Genomic DNA, 16,016 nt, shown 5'->3' with positions numbered 1-16,016 from the left:
GGAGCCATGGAGGAGAACTTCCTTGCCTAACAGCGTTGAAATGAAGGGCCCTGATTCAGTCTCCACAAAACTGAATCAAGCCATAATGATTATCTAGAATGTATCAGGATATGTTAAAAAATTAAGAGTCGCAGTTAAAAAAAAAAAAAAAAGTTTTCCCAAAAAAACTTGAACTCTGTGAATTCAGAATCCAGATGAAAAAGTAATGGGAACTCTTTACACATCTTTAGTTTACACTTTGAAATCTCTATTTATGTAATTCTATTTATGCTGGTGGGAAAGTTAGTAATAATGTATCTCTTTATTTATCTTTGTGCAATAAAACAATAATAAACTCCTCTGTGGTATTCTCCTTTCTTTCCAAACAAGCCTTTTTGATAAGGCAAGAAATCACTTAATTCAATTATGAGAGATTTGCATGATGCTAAAACCTAAAATTCTCTTGAAAAAGATCTAGTTCTGCTGCAGTAGAATGTAAAGCCCATGAAAAAGTTAGGGCTTGTGTCATTAACACCATTTTACCGATAGAGAAACTAAGATACGTGGAGGAAAATGATTTACCAAGTGACATCCAATAGATTCACATTAAAGACAGACTAGCAAAAAAAGCAGCGGGTAACTAGCCAGTTATCCAGCTAATTATCTGATTGGAAAGGGATTTGTAAAGATAGGTCCAACACAACACTTTGAATGCTTCTTTGGGGAGAATGAAACTGCCTCCCCTAAAATGGCGAGTGTGCTTCCACTGCTGAGTTTTAACTTTGGTCCGACGCTATCTAGAATTTCACCCCAACCCATTTCAACACATTTTCTGTGGTGCAGAGTCCCCACCCGGGTACACGAGCAGAAGCATGTGAGTCGGGTGGGTAACTGAAGGAATTAACTACGTACTGCTAACTGCAATCGTAATTTTCTCCGTGCTCGTGTCCTTCCAACACGTTCGCTGCCAGCAGTTAGTGCTTCAAATGTAGAACACACTGACACAGCACTTCTGCCGCAGATGCGATGGGACTTGCGTAGGTGGACATCTAGCCCTGCAGGTGGGTTTGTTTAAAGCATGCTTGGGTTAAAAGTGCTCAGATGAAAATGTTCCGTGTTTCAAAAGGCAGGCTGCTTTGCGAAGACGTGGATGTTTTGTTTGCTGCTGTCTCAGGGAGGTGTGACCCTTCTCAGGCGCTGGCAAAATGCCATCGGCAAATGCAACAGCAAATACAGAATTTCTAGAGACGCAGAGGTCAGAGATGCAAGTCCCTAATGAGAGGCAAAGTCCTCTCAGGTACAAGCATCTTCTCCAGATCCAGCTGTGCTAACTGGAGATGTGATCATCCCAACTTTTGCTGCTGGGGGTTATTTCCTCCAGCTGTGCCAGTGAGCCTAAACCCTCCCTACTCTACTCCAGGCAAAATCATGTGGGTCAGCTTGTGACCTAAACTCACAGCGTGGCCACAGGTTTCATACCATCCCTTGACCTAGCAGATATGCACTGGTCCAAGGAAACATTAATTAACTCTGAGTGATCACAGTATCTGCAATCACAGCAATGAAGTCCTGTCCACACCTTCAGTTACCTTCAACCGCTGATATAACTTTGCCCATATGTAGGTATCTAGCAGTATATGTGATCCTAACTTAGCTTGTTTCCTACCTTATCTCCAGCTATTCTTCCTTAAGGTCTCCCGCAGGTCCTGAAGTTCACCCTAGATGACTGTGCCAAGAATATTAAGCATGGGAACAGACTGCCAAGAAAAACCATCGAGGAACACTCATCCTTTGAGGTCTTCAAGGAGTTACATAAATATCCGTCCAGGAAGATTGAAATAGAGCTGACTGCCTTGTCCATTAGATAATCTCTCAGCATCCTACCACTTGCTATAGAAGGAGCTTTGGCAAATCGTCTGCAGCAGCAGCCCAAGTAACTTCTAACAGTTAAAGTTACAGTAAGTCCCACCCTTTGTTACCTGGTAGTGATGTGCCGTTAGCTGGAGTTGGCACATGAGTAATGGAGACTAGTTAGCAATGTTGAGAGAGAGCTACTATGTGGAAAAAGTGAGAACCAGCTCAGCAAGAGATGACGCAGCTGGAGTACCAACACGCTGACAGTTTCTGCTGATGGGCTGCAAAGATACTCCAGTCTCCCTTCCAGCAGCATCATTTTCCCTTGGACCATTTACCAACCCAATTAAGTCTGTGCCTTAGGACACAATCCTTTCTTATTTGCTTGGCCTCGTGCCAACTTCATGCTCACCTCTGCAAGCTGCTTGGGTATTGTACATGTTCCTGTAGAAGCGTTTAATAGTATGATGGCCTGGAACCATTTGGCCTGAGGACCACTTCCTTTCCTACTGTAAGTTCTCTTGTAACTCCTGGCACACTGAGCTAAGAGGTCTTCCTTTGCACTGCTGTGTTCAGTTGGAAAGGTGCAGAATAATTCCAAATCGATGCACTCTGTCACGAGGTCACCTAATCAGTGCCTTTGTTTCTCCAGGAAAATGTTCATGGCTACAGTCAATAATGATCATGATAGGAGACCGAGAAGAGTAGGACCCCTCTTCCACTCTTGCACAGTTTGAGGTCAACGGGTAAGACTTGCTTTTGCTTGTTTTGGGGCATTTCAGTGCAAATTCCTGCTTATTTGATGTCCTTTAATGATATCATCGGGGTAGGAGGTGGGGGTGATTGCTGCAAAACCCTCTTCAATGCAAAGGTTTCCAGTCCAGCACTGCTCCCTGTCTCAGTTTCACGTCAGCTTGCAAAATCTGAGCAGCAGTGGTTTAGCAGCCAGATTGCTTGGCAACCTGTGAGTAAAACCCAGCAGAAAGGGAAATTTGAGATGGGATTTGTGTAGCAAATGATCAGATAACCACGCTTATCATTGCCAGTTATCAATGCAAGCTGGACAGATACCAGATGCTTGTAAAAGCTGATAAAGATTCAACTGTCTGGCAAGCCTTACGACGTGAAGGAGGCCAGGAGTACACATTTCAGAAGTCTGAAATAAAAAGCAAACCCAAAAAATCACAGGGGCAAGTTAGAGAGAGGACAAACCACTTCTATTCATTTACTGGAACAGGGAATCTTGATCCTGATACAAACATACTGTATGTATTAAGAATGCAGATAAAACAGAAACATGACACTTTGTACTGGTAAAAACACTAAAACTCACTCATAGAAAGCTAAACAGTACAGTAACAGTAGAAAGTAAAACAGTATTTTGAGTAGAGCCTACTCAGTCTGCAACACCCAAAGACTATCAAATGTGTTTTTAATCTTTTGTTGAACTTACAGAAAAAAAGTGGAAAACTTGAGCTAGTTTTCTGAAGGAAAAATAAATAAGTTACACAAAAAGCAGGAATGGATTTATCTGAAGAGCTGAGGACTTGAAGCTGCTAGTGCTCTCCAGCCCTGCAACTATGGAGAACAATTAGCAAAGACGGAAAATGTTTTTATGAGTAGCAAAAACAAAAAGCGTGGTTTGTTTCTGGTGCTGAGCCTGGCTGGCGTCTTGCCAGCTCCTGAAAGCCAGCACCAGCACACAGTCCCATCCCACCAACAGCTCTGACTCTGCCAAGCAGTATCAGGCAATCACAGACATTTTAAGCAGGTTTTTTTTGGTCACCACCTTGTAACAGTGCTGTAGAAGATGCAGACTTGGCCCACTCACCTAGATACTTCTTAAGCACAAGGTTAAAAATGGTATCAGTGAGCAAAGAAGTAAGAGGAAGAAGTGGAAGGAGACAAAAGAAGGAGATCAAGGCAAGTCTCACATTTTACCCTGCGATGGTGACGTGGGAGCAGGTTTCTGGTCTGGTCTGTCAGGCCATCTCCCAGGACAGCCAGAACTCACAGCTGGTATGGAAACTCACCCCACCACCTGTACCCATCATGTTGGCACCAAACCGCAGATCCCCACAGGACCGACCAGCAAATCGCTCATCCCCTTAAAATTTTGTCTGTTAGGTCTCACTCTCAACAAGGCATGTTGACTTCTGGATTTTCAAGCCGTTGCTCCTCTGGCTTACCAAACACAAACACAAACAGTTCTTGGGTCGTTTCAACCTTTTAGGTTGCATTCTTTACATTTTTAATTTCTGCTCACTTTTAAAAGCAATGATTTCGTGGAACAGGCTGACCTGGTCTGTAGTCCCCTTGAACACCCCCAGGAGCATCTGCCTGTTGCCAAGGGTCCGAAGAAGCCTGACTCACACCTGCAGGCCAACATATCCACAGGTCAAAGCACAGGTCTGGGAGGAGGCATCTACCCAGGCTTACCTCCCCAGCCCATGCTAATGCAGGGCTCTCTGCAGCAAGGAGCGAGCAAGGGCACAGGGAAAGAAGGTTAGTGAGAGGCGAGCCGAAGAGGAAAGAAATAGGAAAGGCCACAAGGCTCGGATACCAACCTGTGATTGTAGGTTGCTTAGTCCAGCAGGTTATGAGAAGACACTGCAGGACTGCTGCTATACCTACAGCTGTGTCTTCTCCTTCTGGGAAAACCACTGAGTCCCTGAAGGCTGCTCTAAGCTACATTTCAGAGCCAGAGATGCCCAGCTGGGCATCCAGGGGCTGGGTCCATTGCTGCAAGTGGAAGAAAAACAAGCAAAGCCTTTAGCAAAGGCTGGTCCTCAGCTGTGAACTGTGCTTGCTCGTGGTGGTGATATGACTGGGCTGTTTATAAGAAGCATAAACTCGTTTGCTGCGTTATTAGATTGCTGGGAATGAAAACCAACCACCCAACTCATTGCAAAAGCCAGCACCTAAAAAATAACCAGACTCATATTTACAACCAACTGCACTCTAAGAATTATGCCATTTGAAGGAAATAACCCTTGTTGCTCGTTTTATTTAGAAACAATCCCAATGTACAAGATCATGCCTTACTGAGAGGTGTGTGGTTTGCAGTTGGTAGCGCTGGCTGCAAAACCTCATGACCCATGGGTGAGACTTCCTTAATTAGCTTCCTTTGCATTTTCTTAATCAGCTACTTCATAATTCACCCAGTTAGAACAACTCCTAAGCTAAGCCGATGGGTATTTAAGAGCATCAGCACAGGAGCCTACACCCATTTAGCTGCCGCGAACCCAGCGCCAAAATAGTTATGTCCAGAGAGAGAAATGCAGGCTAGTTTTCTCCCCGCAAAACAAGTGAGGACAACCCCACGACCTAGGTTTATCGAGAGGGAGAGAAATAGGTCAGGAGTAAGAACCAGGGTGTGCAGCGTGCGATTTCCTGGTCAGCGGTTACTGTAAGAGGAGAGCTGGTATTACACAAGAGCGCGCAGAAGACGTCTCCGTGGGTTTGTGCTCCACCACATGAAGAGCTTGGTGGTCATAATGAAACAGCTGCTGCCACAAATGAGTACAAATGCTTGTAACCGAATGAGACGGTTTCCCCACATGGTTGCCCATGGCTTGTTGAACTGGTTCCCAGTGACCCACGGGGCAGGGAATACACCCAACTCGACAAACAAGCACCAGAGGAGTCATTTAGACCCAATGACCTGCTCGGGGGAGGAAACCCAGGGTCCACCTGCACCAGGTGGATCTAATTTAAAGTGGCTTCTGAGCAGCCGAAATGAAACACAAGAATGCTTGCGCGCAGGTTTACCCTGGTTTAAATGCAGGCGAACAAGGACATACAGGCTTAAAAGCTCCACCAGCAGAAAGCAAAGTCAGAGGTCCAAGAATCTGGCTCAGCCCTCGGTGAAAGATGAGTAGTGTCACAAAAAGCAACACTGCAGCAATCTGATAAAATAATAAATGAGTCTTGCTAAGCTGTGCTCCTTGTGTAACTAAGGGAGAGAAAGGGCAATTCCTCCTTTCCTAAGCTAGGACACCTCAGCTCAACAGACAGCTCTGCCCCGGAGGTATTTATTCCTTGTTCCCTTGACGTGGAGGGATCCTCATCCACCACTTCAAGCCCAGCACCTAATATTTGGCTGGCTATAGAATGGCGAGATGAAGTCATCTTTGCCCATTTCCCTGCATTCCTGCTCAGCCAACCATCCAGCTGGTGGAGGAGAAGGTTGCTTATAAGGATGACATGTCTGGAAGAGGATAGGACAGGCCTTTCCCAGCTCACGTCAACCAGGTCAGACCCCCACCCCAAATCTCGGCTGCAGCCCTGCAATGCGAAGTCTCCCACCTCTTTTCCCCCCATCCCAACAGACCAACCCCAAGGTCTAGAGAACCTGGCTCCATTGCCAACTCCCCCAGCGCTGCCTGTATAATCTCACTTCACTATTATCAGACCTTTTTTGCATCTTTTCATCTACTTAGGCTGCAAGTTATCTCACGCTCCCTCTTACTCATATCATGGCACCGGAAAAAGCCTGATCTTTGCTGAAATCTCTCTGTGCTACTGCAGCACAAACCCATTCACTGCATCTGCTTTCATTTTGAGCTACCATAAAACAACATTCTTTCAAATAAAATACAATTTTTATTCAGAAGACATTATGGAATAAATACAGAGAAACATTTACCATATTTTTGATACTCTGAGCACACACAAAGCCATAAATATAGTCATAAATAGAAGATATAAATATAAATAGAAATATAAATACTCATCAGTTCTTTAACACTCAAGGCAAGTGGACTAATCGTCTCCCAAAATGCTCTGAGATGTCAGCCGCTGCTCCCCACAGAGCAGCAGCGACACAAACCCAGAGTGCAATGAGAATCAGCCTTAGTGGCACTTCTGTCAGATTTACACTAGTAATACCCTAGAGAGCAGGGATGGCCAGAGAAGGGGCTAGGGGATGAGAAAGGGAGGGAGAATTTTTTGTGCAGGAGGAGGAATTTTTTGTGGCAGTGTTCGTTGGCATTTTGAAACAATAATTCCTTTGATTCACCAAACTGATATAAGCTGCAATGAAAAAAAAAATCAACCCACACTGCTTTAGCACCTCCCTGATTGGAGTCAGAAACAAAACTTTTCCTCCATCCCCTTCTCTCCCCTCCATCACCAGCTACCAGTGACTTCCATTCAGAAATGAACAACTGCAAGAATCAGTACTTTCAGGAGATAATTTGCTCAGATTTGCAAGGGAAATGGCACGTTGAATTCCTGGGATGCATGGTGGGCATCTCCCCTAAGAGACGTTCATAGGAGACATTTCTTCTTCCCGATGTCGCCTCTCTTACTAATCCCTCCTAGGACTGGTGGTAGATGACTGGAACGGCACACGTGCAGCCCACAGTGATGACTTTCTTCTCCAGGCGGTAGGTGGGCAGGCAGCCCCCCTGCTCCCGCCGGAGGACCAGGATCTCCTGTTTGATAGGGACGGAGTTGAGGCTGTGGTCCAGCTGCCCCAGTGCATTCACGCAGCCGGAGACGCGGCACTTGGCGTCAGCGATCACTTCGGGGAAGCGGTTGGGGTCCTTGTCGAGCCTGGGGATGGAGAAACAAAAAGGGTTTATGCACTTGAACAAGACAGTTTGGCAGGATCTTCTTGTTTAGCTCCGTGAAAGCACCATACTATTTACCTGTGTCTCCTCACTCTGAGACATGGCCAAAGAATTTCCCTATCCTCAACATTTTTAGAATGATCTCCCAGAAATGGAATCAATTTGGGGAGGGTAATACTGCCATATCATTCTTTAGGAGTAGATGAACAGAGTGGAGCCAGGTGAAATACAGATCTAATCGCAAGCGGACAGATTATTTTTGATTGATTTTGCTTTTATTTCGGCATTCAAAAATTTCTTTCAGCTATAAAAGGTAAAATTACAATGTACTGACATTTTTCTTTTCCTAGAGTAACAATTCTTCGACAAACATTGATAAGATGATTAGAAATCATGCCAGTGATGTCCCCTTGCATTGCAAGCAGTTTCTCTTGGAGAAATGTCACCCAACATCAAAAGGTAAGTGTGTGTCAAGAAGCATTTGCAATATTCACAGGACTCCAGGCATACCCTGAGAACCAGCCATCGCTCACCACAAAAAAAAATCTATGTAGCACAGCCACTGCAATATAGATAACAACTAAGCAGTTACCTGTAATCCCAAGGAGCAAGAGACCTGTTCCTGACATCATGGCCCATCTGAAAGGCATGATCTGAATTGCTGATACGAATGTCAACTTTCACTGTTGTAGGGAATTTGAGACCCTTTTGGCTCAGGCAATCTTCACTACGCCTCACAGACCCACCGTCCTTGCTGGATCGAGAATGAACAACCCTCCCATGGGGTGAGCTCCTCACGGCGAGCGCTAGGACCAGCACCAAGAGCAGTGATCTGAACTGGGAGAGAGAAAGGTATCATTAGCTCCTTTCAGTCAAGAAAGAGAGAGCACAAAGAGCCAGGTCTTGACTAGACTGGACCATCAATGGACCATCTTCATACTTATATTTGGGTGAGACAGGCCAGCACGAGCAAATAGCACAACGATGCTAATAATACTCATCACAATGGATTCTAAACTCTGATTCAAATTCTGATTCATAGTTGGTTCTGCATCAAGAAGAGCATCTCTGCAATAAGCTATGACAGGTCCTCCTCCATGTAGATCATGTCTCATGATCTACAAGGTGGGGTAAGGACTCGGTTGACCCCATGCCTAAGTTTAGAAACCTAGTAAGCCACACGCTTTCTCAGGACAGGAAAGGTTGGCCACCTAGCAGCCATCTGCTGGAAATAACCCTTTTCTTAAAGAAATCTGAGATTCTGGGGCCTTTTCCAGGAGATTGGAGTTTAGGAAAAGAAGACAGATAAATGCAAAGCTTTTAAGAAAATCACAGGTGTTGGCAGTGCTGCACATACTACCCAGGTTGAAATTTAAATGCACAGACATTCTCTTCACAGTGAAATTTCAGCAATTTTGATAGCATGTTGTCTGAGAAAAGGACCATCTCTCCCAATCCCACATCAGCAGTGCTGCCCTTGCAGATAAATAGCGGCAAGTCCATTGCCTCCTTGTCACTCAAGCACCAACCCTGTCTGCAAAAGCTCAGAACAGAAAGCTGTATCAGGCAGACTTAGCATGCCGTTCAGCTCCCACTAAGTTACCAAAAGGGTTGCTTCTAGATAACAGCATCGTGCGATCCGCAGTCTGCTTTTTCTCTTGCAGCAAACCTATCTTAACACTTACACCAAATATAAGGACTTACCACTGCAGTGTAGCTGGCAAAAGCCATGGCAACCTCTCTGCTGCTTCAGGCGGATGCGCACAGTGACAGAGCACAAGACGTCTCCTTCTCTGAGACCTCTTCCAGTCTGTGCGTCTCTCAAAGCCGGTTATGGTCTCCTTTTTATAGTGAAGTTCAACCACTGCCATCCTTTCCATTGCAGCATATAGTTGGCTTACCTGACCCGAGGTTAGGAGCTGATAGTTCATTTTCTAGCCCACTTCCTTCCGTCTACCTCCAGAAAGGGGAGGGCAGATACTATGTCATCAGAATCCCAAATCAGCCAATACACTTTATTCAGGCAGATAAAGAGATAAGGGAAGAAAAGTAAAAAAAAAAAATGTTCAGGCAGCTTTTTTTTTTTCCCCCTTCCCACCCCCTCTTTCTAATATTAGTGTTCTCTCACCATGAACACACTTGTGGATGCACTTCCACGCTGCCTCACACAAACCGAACGACAGAGATCAGCAAGCTGCAAAGTCAGGCACCCAACAAGGGTTTCAAAATGAGGCCAGGACATGGAACTTCAGGGTTTAACCTCCCTTTGCTTCAATATCACAATCCACCCCCACCCTCATCTCGGGGATCTCTGTGTCCTGCGGTGAGCAGGCAGGGGAAGAGTAGGTGCCCAGGAGAAGTCCTCCTGGAGACCTTAGGGCACCAGGAGCTGGGATGCCTTCCCCACTCATTGCTGAGATCCCATGTTGACGTGTTCTGGAGAGCTCTTTGAAAAACTCATGCATGCCCTGTAAGGGCCCTGAGGGCACTAATCGGCCTTACTGGCCTTGACCAGCATCATCATGGGTTTCCCTCCACAGCCCATCACCAGGAGCCCCATTTCAGTTCAGCTTTGGGCCCCCGTCCCTGCCTGAGCTCTGCTGTAGGAGTGCTGGGATTTCCTTCCCCTTCTCTGGCCTTGTCTACTGGATGGACCTTGGAGTAGCTTTTCTCCTGGATGCACTCCTTGGACATACATTGTAGACCATCTCCACAGCCATATGTCGTAGACCATCTCCATGGCCATACTGTACTGCATTTTGCCTAGGTCTCCTTTGAGTGCCAGGAGGCTGAAGAAAATATAAAATATTTTTAAACAATTTTCTTCTCATTTTAAAGTGCCTGAAAGGGCTGCGTCACCACCACCAGCACAGTGTCTGTAGATAGTCCAGCTTGATGTCTTTAACATTTCCACACCGACATACGTACTCACACAATATACACGCACACCAGACCCTCAGTTTCTGGCCCGTAAATCTCGCAGCACTTGAACGTAGAAAAGAGCTAAGAAAAGGATTTAATAAGAAGACAGGGCACACTGGGGTGATCAGGCACAGAACTCAGCCAGACAAGCATACTGACCACCATCCCACTTACGTGTGATCAGCCCCTGTCATCCCTCCTCTCATCATTTTCCATTTGTTCCTCACTGATCCACCTTGATCCTTTCCTTTCTCCAACTTTTCCCCCCCCCCAATCCCATAATAAGTCTTGCACAATCCCAAAATGCTCTTCCCAGTGCAGCATAGTGAGTCCTGTATCCCTGTAGCCAGCAAAGTTTTGTGGGGAAAGTCTTCCCCATTGACTTGTCTGGTGGGTCTCACATATGGATTTGGGTTGACCAACCTCCTTGGGTTGACCATCCTCCTTGGGTTGACCAACCTCCTTGGGTTGACCATCCTCCTTGGACAGCTCTGAAGGAGCCAGGCCAGGGGCTCTGTTGGCACTACGTTTATTTGGGTTCCTCCACCTGTTAATGCTCCTCTGCTACTTTGTGTTCATGGAAAATAATGGCTTTTAATCACACAAGCTAACAATCCCCGTTTTATAATTAGGGGACAGAGGCATGAAAATAAAAGGGGAAGCAGGAGCAAGGATCCAGCAAGGATCAGCCACAAACTGGAGGAGAAAGATGAGTGCATGTCCTCTTTCCCCAGAAGCACCTTTTACTTTGGGAGTAAAAGCTATTTTTATTGCAGAAAAAGACCACGTAACCAGTTTGATCAGCTCCTCTGTGGAGAAAAGCCCCAAGGGAAGCCTCTCCCAAAGCCATATAGGAAAGCTGGGAGAGGAGGACTGAAGCGCAGGACTCTTCACACAAATCATCTGTCCTCCAGAAAAAACAACAGATTCATGGCATTTTCAGTCCTCCAGAAAATCGGCAGCCTCTTACAGATTCATGGCATTTTCAAACAAGGGACTAATCCGGTCCCTGCTCTATCACCTCTCTTGAACAATGAGGTTATATCAATTTTTTAACCCAGTGTCCTGGTTTCAGCTGGGATAGAGTTAATTGTCTTCCTAGTAGCTGGTAAGTGCTGTGTTTTTGAGTTTGATATGAGAAGAATGTTGATAACACCCTGATGTTTTCAGTTGTTGCTCAGTCGTGTTTAGTCTAAAGTCCAGGATTTTTCAGCTTCTCCTGCCCAGCCAGCGAGAAGGCTGGAGGGGCACAAGATGTTGGGAGGGTGCACAGCCAGGGCAGCTGACCCAAACTGGCCAAAGGGGGATTCCAGACCATGTGACATCACATCTAGTATAAAAATTGCAGGGATTTGGGGGTGGGGGCGTCACTGCTCAGGAACTAACTAGACATCCATCAGCGGGTGGTGAGCAATTGCATTGTGCATCACTTGTGTATTCCAATCCTTTCATTATTACTATTGTCATTTTATCAGTGTTATCATTACCATTATTAGTTTCTTCTTTTCTGTTCTATTCAACTGTTCTTATCTCAACCCATGAGGTTGGGGTTTTTTTCCCCAATTCTCTCCCTCATCCCACTGGGTGGGGGGGAAGTGAGTGAGCGACTGCGTGGTGCTGAGTTACTGGTTGGGGTTAACCACGACACACATGTTCCTATTCTGACTGTTCACATCTATACATTCACGAATGCATCTATGGAGACATGGAGTGTGGAAGACCAAGAGAGTGTAGAATTACCAGAAATCTACTTTTATAGCCCCAAAACTGACCTCCTGGTTTTTTTCCCCCGAGTACTCGTAGTGAAAGGAAAAGGGCATTGCCATGAAAATGGGTTGGATTTTGCAGGTACAGGGTTAAGCGGAAATTGTTACAGGCGATGAGGCAATGATGTCATCACGAAAAATACTGGGTTATTAGCCCTGACCACCACTTTCCACTCACATCTGCTGTCTTCAGCAGCTTATAACTTCAGCAAGGATTCCCTCTTTGACCTGAAATTTCCTACGACTGAACTTGTCCTGAGCTGAAGTTCTCTGAAAATTTGATCTAAAAGAGGTCACCTAATATGAATCATTATAAGGGAGGAAAAAAATACTCATTATCTCAAAAAGCTTTCATTCCCATGTTGCAAGGGCTTGGAGCAGGGATGGGGACTTGGAAATCAAAGAGAAGTTTTAATTCCACCAAGAACTCTTCTACACTTGAGTTACTCTAAAGAAAACCACTGTTTGCACTGCAGGATTCATTACACGCTTAGGTTAAGGTTTTCGTAACACTGCAGGGGCTTCAGGTATAAGACATGCCTGATTTCAGATTGGGCTTGGATGCCGCATTCTTCTAAGCTCCTCTGAACTTTTCAGCTTTCACACCTCACAGGAGGCACCTGTACCACCTCCAAGGAAACATGGAATTAAAACTGCAGAGCAGACAGAAACCAAAACTACTCAAATGCCTTTGAACCTGGAGGAACAAACACCAGACGCTGAACCATGACCTGCATTTCACTGACTTCGCTACTGGGCAAAACAAGCGCTGTTTCTCACGTGCATCTCTGCAAATATTCGTAGCTGGGAGTCACGTTTTGATGACACGATAATTTTCTGGTCTAGAAGCAGATACCGTGCTGTGAGGGAGGGACTAGAGATGGCTGGAATCCTAATAAACTAACACGACTTTTCTGGAAGTAATGTTTCTTCAGCATCCTCTGCCCCACGGATGGGGTCCACTGGACCCAGTGTTGGTGTCTGCATCCCAGCAAACCACCACGATTTCTGCTATGAGAATAAGCTCTATTTTGGGGGCAGGTGTCCCAGCCAGCTGAGCTGAAGTACATCAGAGGACCTTCCATAGCCTGCAGCACAAAAGGAGATAACAGGGCTGAAATCGCAATCCCAGATGCCAGGGGCAATTAAATATTTCAGAGCTGAGCTCGGCAGCTCAGCTGAAGCCCAGGGCAGGGCCGGTACATCCAGCAGCTTATTCCTGCCTCGCTGGGCACCCCAGGTTTTTCCCTTCATGACGTGTGACACCATAAAATCACCTACCTTCTGATTTAGAGAGTTGACTGTACACGCTCATGCTTGCTCCCGGCGGGGTTTGCTGACAGCACGTTATCGCGCCGGCAAGACTCATGACCCATTTGCAGACCACAGCCGAGAGACGTGAACTGGAAAGACCGAATTTTGAGGGGAAACGTGGCTGGCCAAGCACGCCACAGATACCAGCAGCAGAAACCTCACCGCTGGTGGCCCTCGGAGAAAACCGGCAACACCTCCGGGCTCTCTCCACGAGTCATGGGCAAACCTCATTTTTGGCTGCCACCCCTGGCTCGGCTTCACACTTTGGCCAGAGCTGCGGATTGAGTGGAAGGCAGGGATTAGTTGATGCCGACGGTGCTGGCGTGGGGATTTCACCCCTAGTCCCACACCCTGGGCGCTCACCCGTCCCACAGCAGGTAGATAAATAGGGCGTTTAATTTCTAGCATCAATAGCCCTGCCGAGAGTTGGGGGGACTACATGCTTAAATATAATACTAAGGTGCAGTGTGTTAAATAAGGCACCAGGGAAACGCCTGGGTGCATGACCCGATGCTGCGGTCACACGTCTGGTGCAGGATCCAGCCCCAGGGGTTGGATGGGTGGACAGACTCTCTGAATTGGGTCATCCAACCCAAAACAAGGGTCGGGGCCAGAACTGGGGCTCTGTTCTCACTCCCATGCAGCAGGGATGAGACCAGGTAAATTATTAGGGACATAACTTGAGAGGCGGCAACAGGGAACGTACGAGACCAAACATTTTGGTTGCCCAAGTTGGGTTCCCTGAATCATCATTTTTATTACCTGCGATCCTTAATCTCAAAAAGAGTGCGATGCCCCTCAAGAGAGGTTGCACACTCCTCATTTCCCAGTGGGAGCTGAAGTTTATGCTCTCACCCGTTTTGCAGGATTCATCTAAAAAGTCAGGTGCTGGTCTCGGCCACACTGACACGATCAGCTTTGTTACCTGATTCTTTCCCACCGAGATAAGTTTTAGTCTGCACATTTTCAGGGCAATTCTGGGGAAAGCCCAGCTACCTCTCACTCACGTACAGGCTCTTCCTTAGACAACGTAGGTTGCGTTTGCATTCGCACGCTCTGCGCTGCTGCCTGGTAGGTCTTCCACAGGTCAGGCCACAAAGACATGGAGGTAACTGGTCTCCTGACCTTTCCGATCCTTTGGAGAGCCTGGGTCCAAGCCCTTCTTAGCTTATGGTGCCTTGGAATGGCATCATGTAGCCAAACCAAAGGGTTGCGGAAACATCACATACTTTTATACCTCGTGTGCTATTTCCCCCGTCTATTATAGGAAATTGGGCTGGAGGGGATCTTGGAAAGGAGCTTAGTGCATCTGTGGCCTCTTGCTCAGCCCCAGTGGCTGGGGCTCAGCACCTCGACTTGAATCTTTCCCCATTGGCGATTGTCTAACGTATTCCTGATGAGCTGCATGTTACAATTAAGCTCATTATTCTTTTCTGTGGCCAACAACAAAAAAAAAAGCTTATTTCTTTCTTCTTTGAAACTACCATGTCTTTTAGATTCTATAACATTTTATACAACCCAACATATCAGGATCTTGACACCAATATTGCATTTATTGGCTCATGTTTAGCTTGTGATCCACTTGCCCAATGACAAGTCTCTTCCTAAAGGACTATTCCCTCCCCATCAGTCTCTAGTCTCTGACTAAGGAGGATGATTTCTCCTACTTCAGTTCAAAGGTTTATACGCATCTTGATTGAACTGGACACTATATATTTCATATTATTTCCTCAACTCTAACTTTGTTTTTTGAACATTCAAGGCCCTTCCCACCTGGCCATCACCTGCCGATATTAGCAGGAAAACATTCTGTTCCCTTACCCAGCCCGATAATCAAAGGGGTCACCAGTGCTGGACTGAGGACTAACCCCTGTGGGAATCCTGCTCTGTTCATCCTCCCTGTATCACAACTACTCTCTAAGTAGGGTTTTTCCAAGCAAGTATTCACCCACCACCTTATAATTTCATTTCCAGACCACTTTTTTAGCACACTTATGAGAGAGTTATGTGCAACTGTATCAAAAGGCTTAATAACATCAAGATAAAACACACCTACAGTTCATCTCTTAGCCACAAATCCCATTACCTGTCAAAGAGCAGCATTAGTTTGGCTTGGCATGATTCGTCTTGTAGTCTTGCTATTGCTTTCTTGTGATACAACTTTTGCTTGATTATCTGTCCCTGCAGCTTTCTGGAAGCTATGGCTTTCCCTGATTTCTCCTTTTCTTTCTCCCACTTTTTTTTCTTTTCTCTTTCTAGTTTTCTTCACCCATTCTTCAAGATTTCCCAGAAGGAATCCAACATACTGGCTCAGCTCAACTGACCTCAGTTATCTAAAACCAAGACACCTGGAGCTGAGCTTGGCAATTTAGGCTTGCTTTAGGCTCAGCAGAGAGCAACAGGCACATTTAGACCACAGTTAATTGTTATTAATCTTAATCCCAATTAACCTTAACTGCTGCAGATGCCCAGACTTAGTCCCATCTATATTGGATGAATCATGACCTAAAGGAATCCATAATTTTTTTCATACAGTTTGCATTTAATATTATTTCTTCAAGATACAGAAATCCTTTTCCAGACTGTCTTCCCCTGGGATCTTCCC

General features: G+C 45.9%; 1 protein-coding gene across 1 annotated transcript; it reads right to left on the bottom strand.

Moving 5' to 3' along the window:
* Positions 1-7,154: 7,154 nt before the first annotated feature.
* LOC142041164 (interleukin-17F-like) lies at positions 7,155-9,140 on the bottom strand. Its single transcript, XM_075049820.1, has 3 exons — positions 9,114-9,140; positions 8,002-8,246; positions 7,155-7,392 (listed from the first exon to the last, which is right to left on the bottom strand). Exons 1-3 carry the CDS (start codon positions 9,138-9,140, stop codon positions 7,155-7,157), a joined length of 510 nt encoding a protein of 169 aa, XP_074905921.1.
* Between the last annotated feature and the right edge of the window lie 6,876 nt (positions 9,141-16,016).

This window comes from Buteo buteo, chromosome 17 (genome assembly GCF_964188355.1).
Source record: "Buteo buteo chromosome 17, bButBut1.hap1.1, whole genome shotgun sequence".
In the NCBI taxonomy this organism is placed as follows: Eukaryota; Metazoa; Chordata; class Aves; order Accipitriformes; family Accipitridae; genus Buteo; species Buteo buteo.
This window is presented reverse-complemented; position numbering and strand designations above follow the sequence as displayed.

Bases quoted from the DNA above. Each gene is read 5' to 3' on its own strand.
- LOC142041164 (XM_075049820.1), bottom strand. From the start codon at position 9,140: ATGGCTTTTGCCAGCTACACTGCAGTG. The intron at 8,247-9,113 runs GTAAGTCCTTAT...TCTCTCTCCCAG, and splicing joins TTGCCAGCTACACTGCAGTG to TTCAGATCACTGCTCTTGGT. The intron at 7,393-8,001 runs GTAACTGCTTAG...CTCCATCCCCAG, and splicing joins CTTGCTCCTTGGGATTACAG to GCTCGACAAGGACCCCAACC.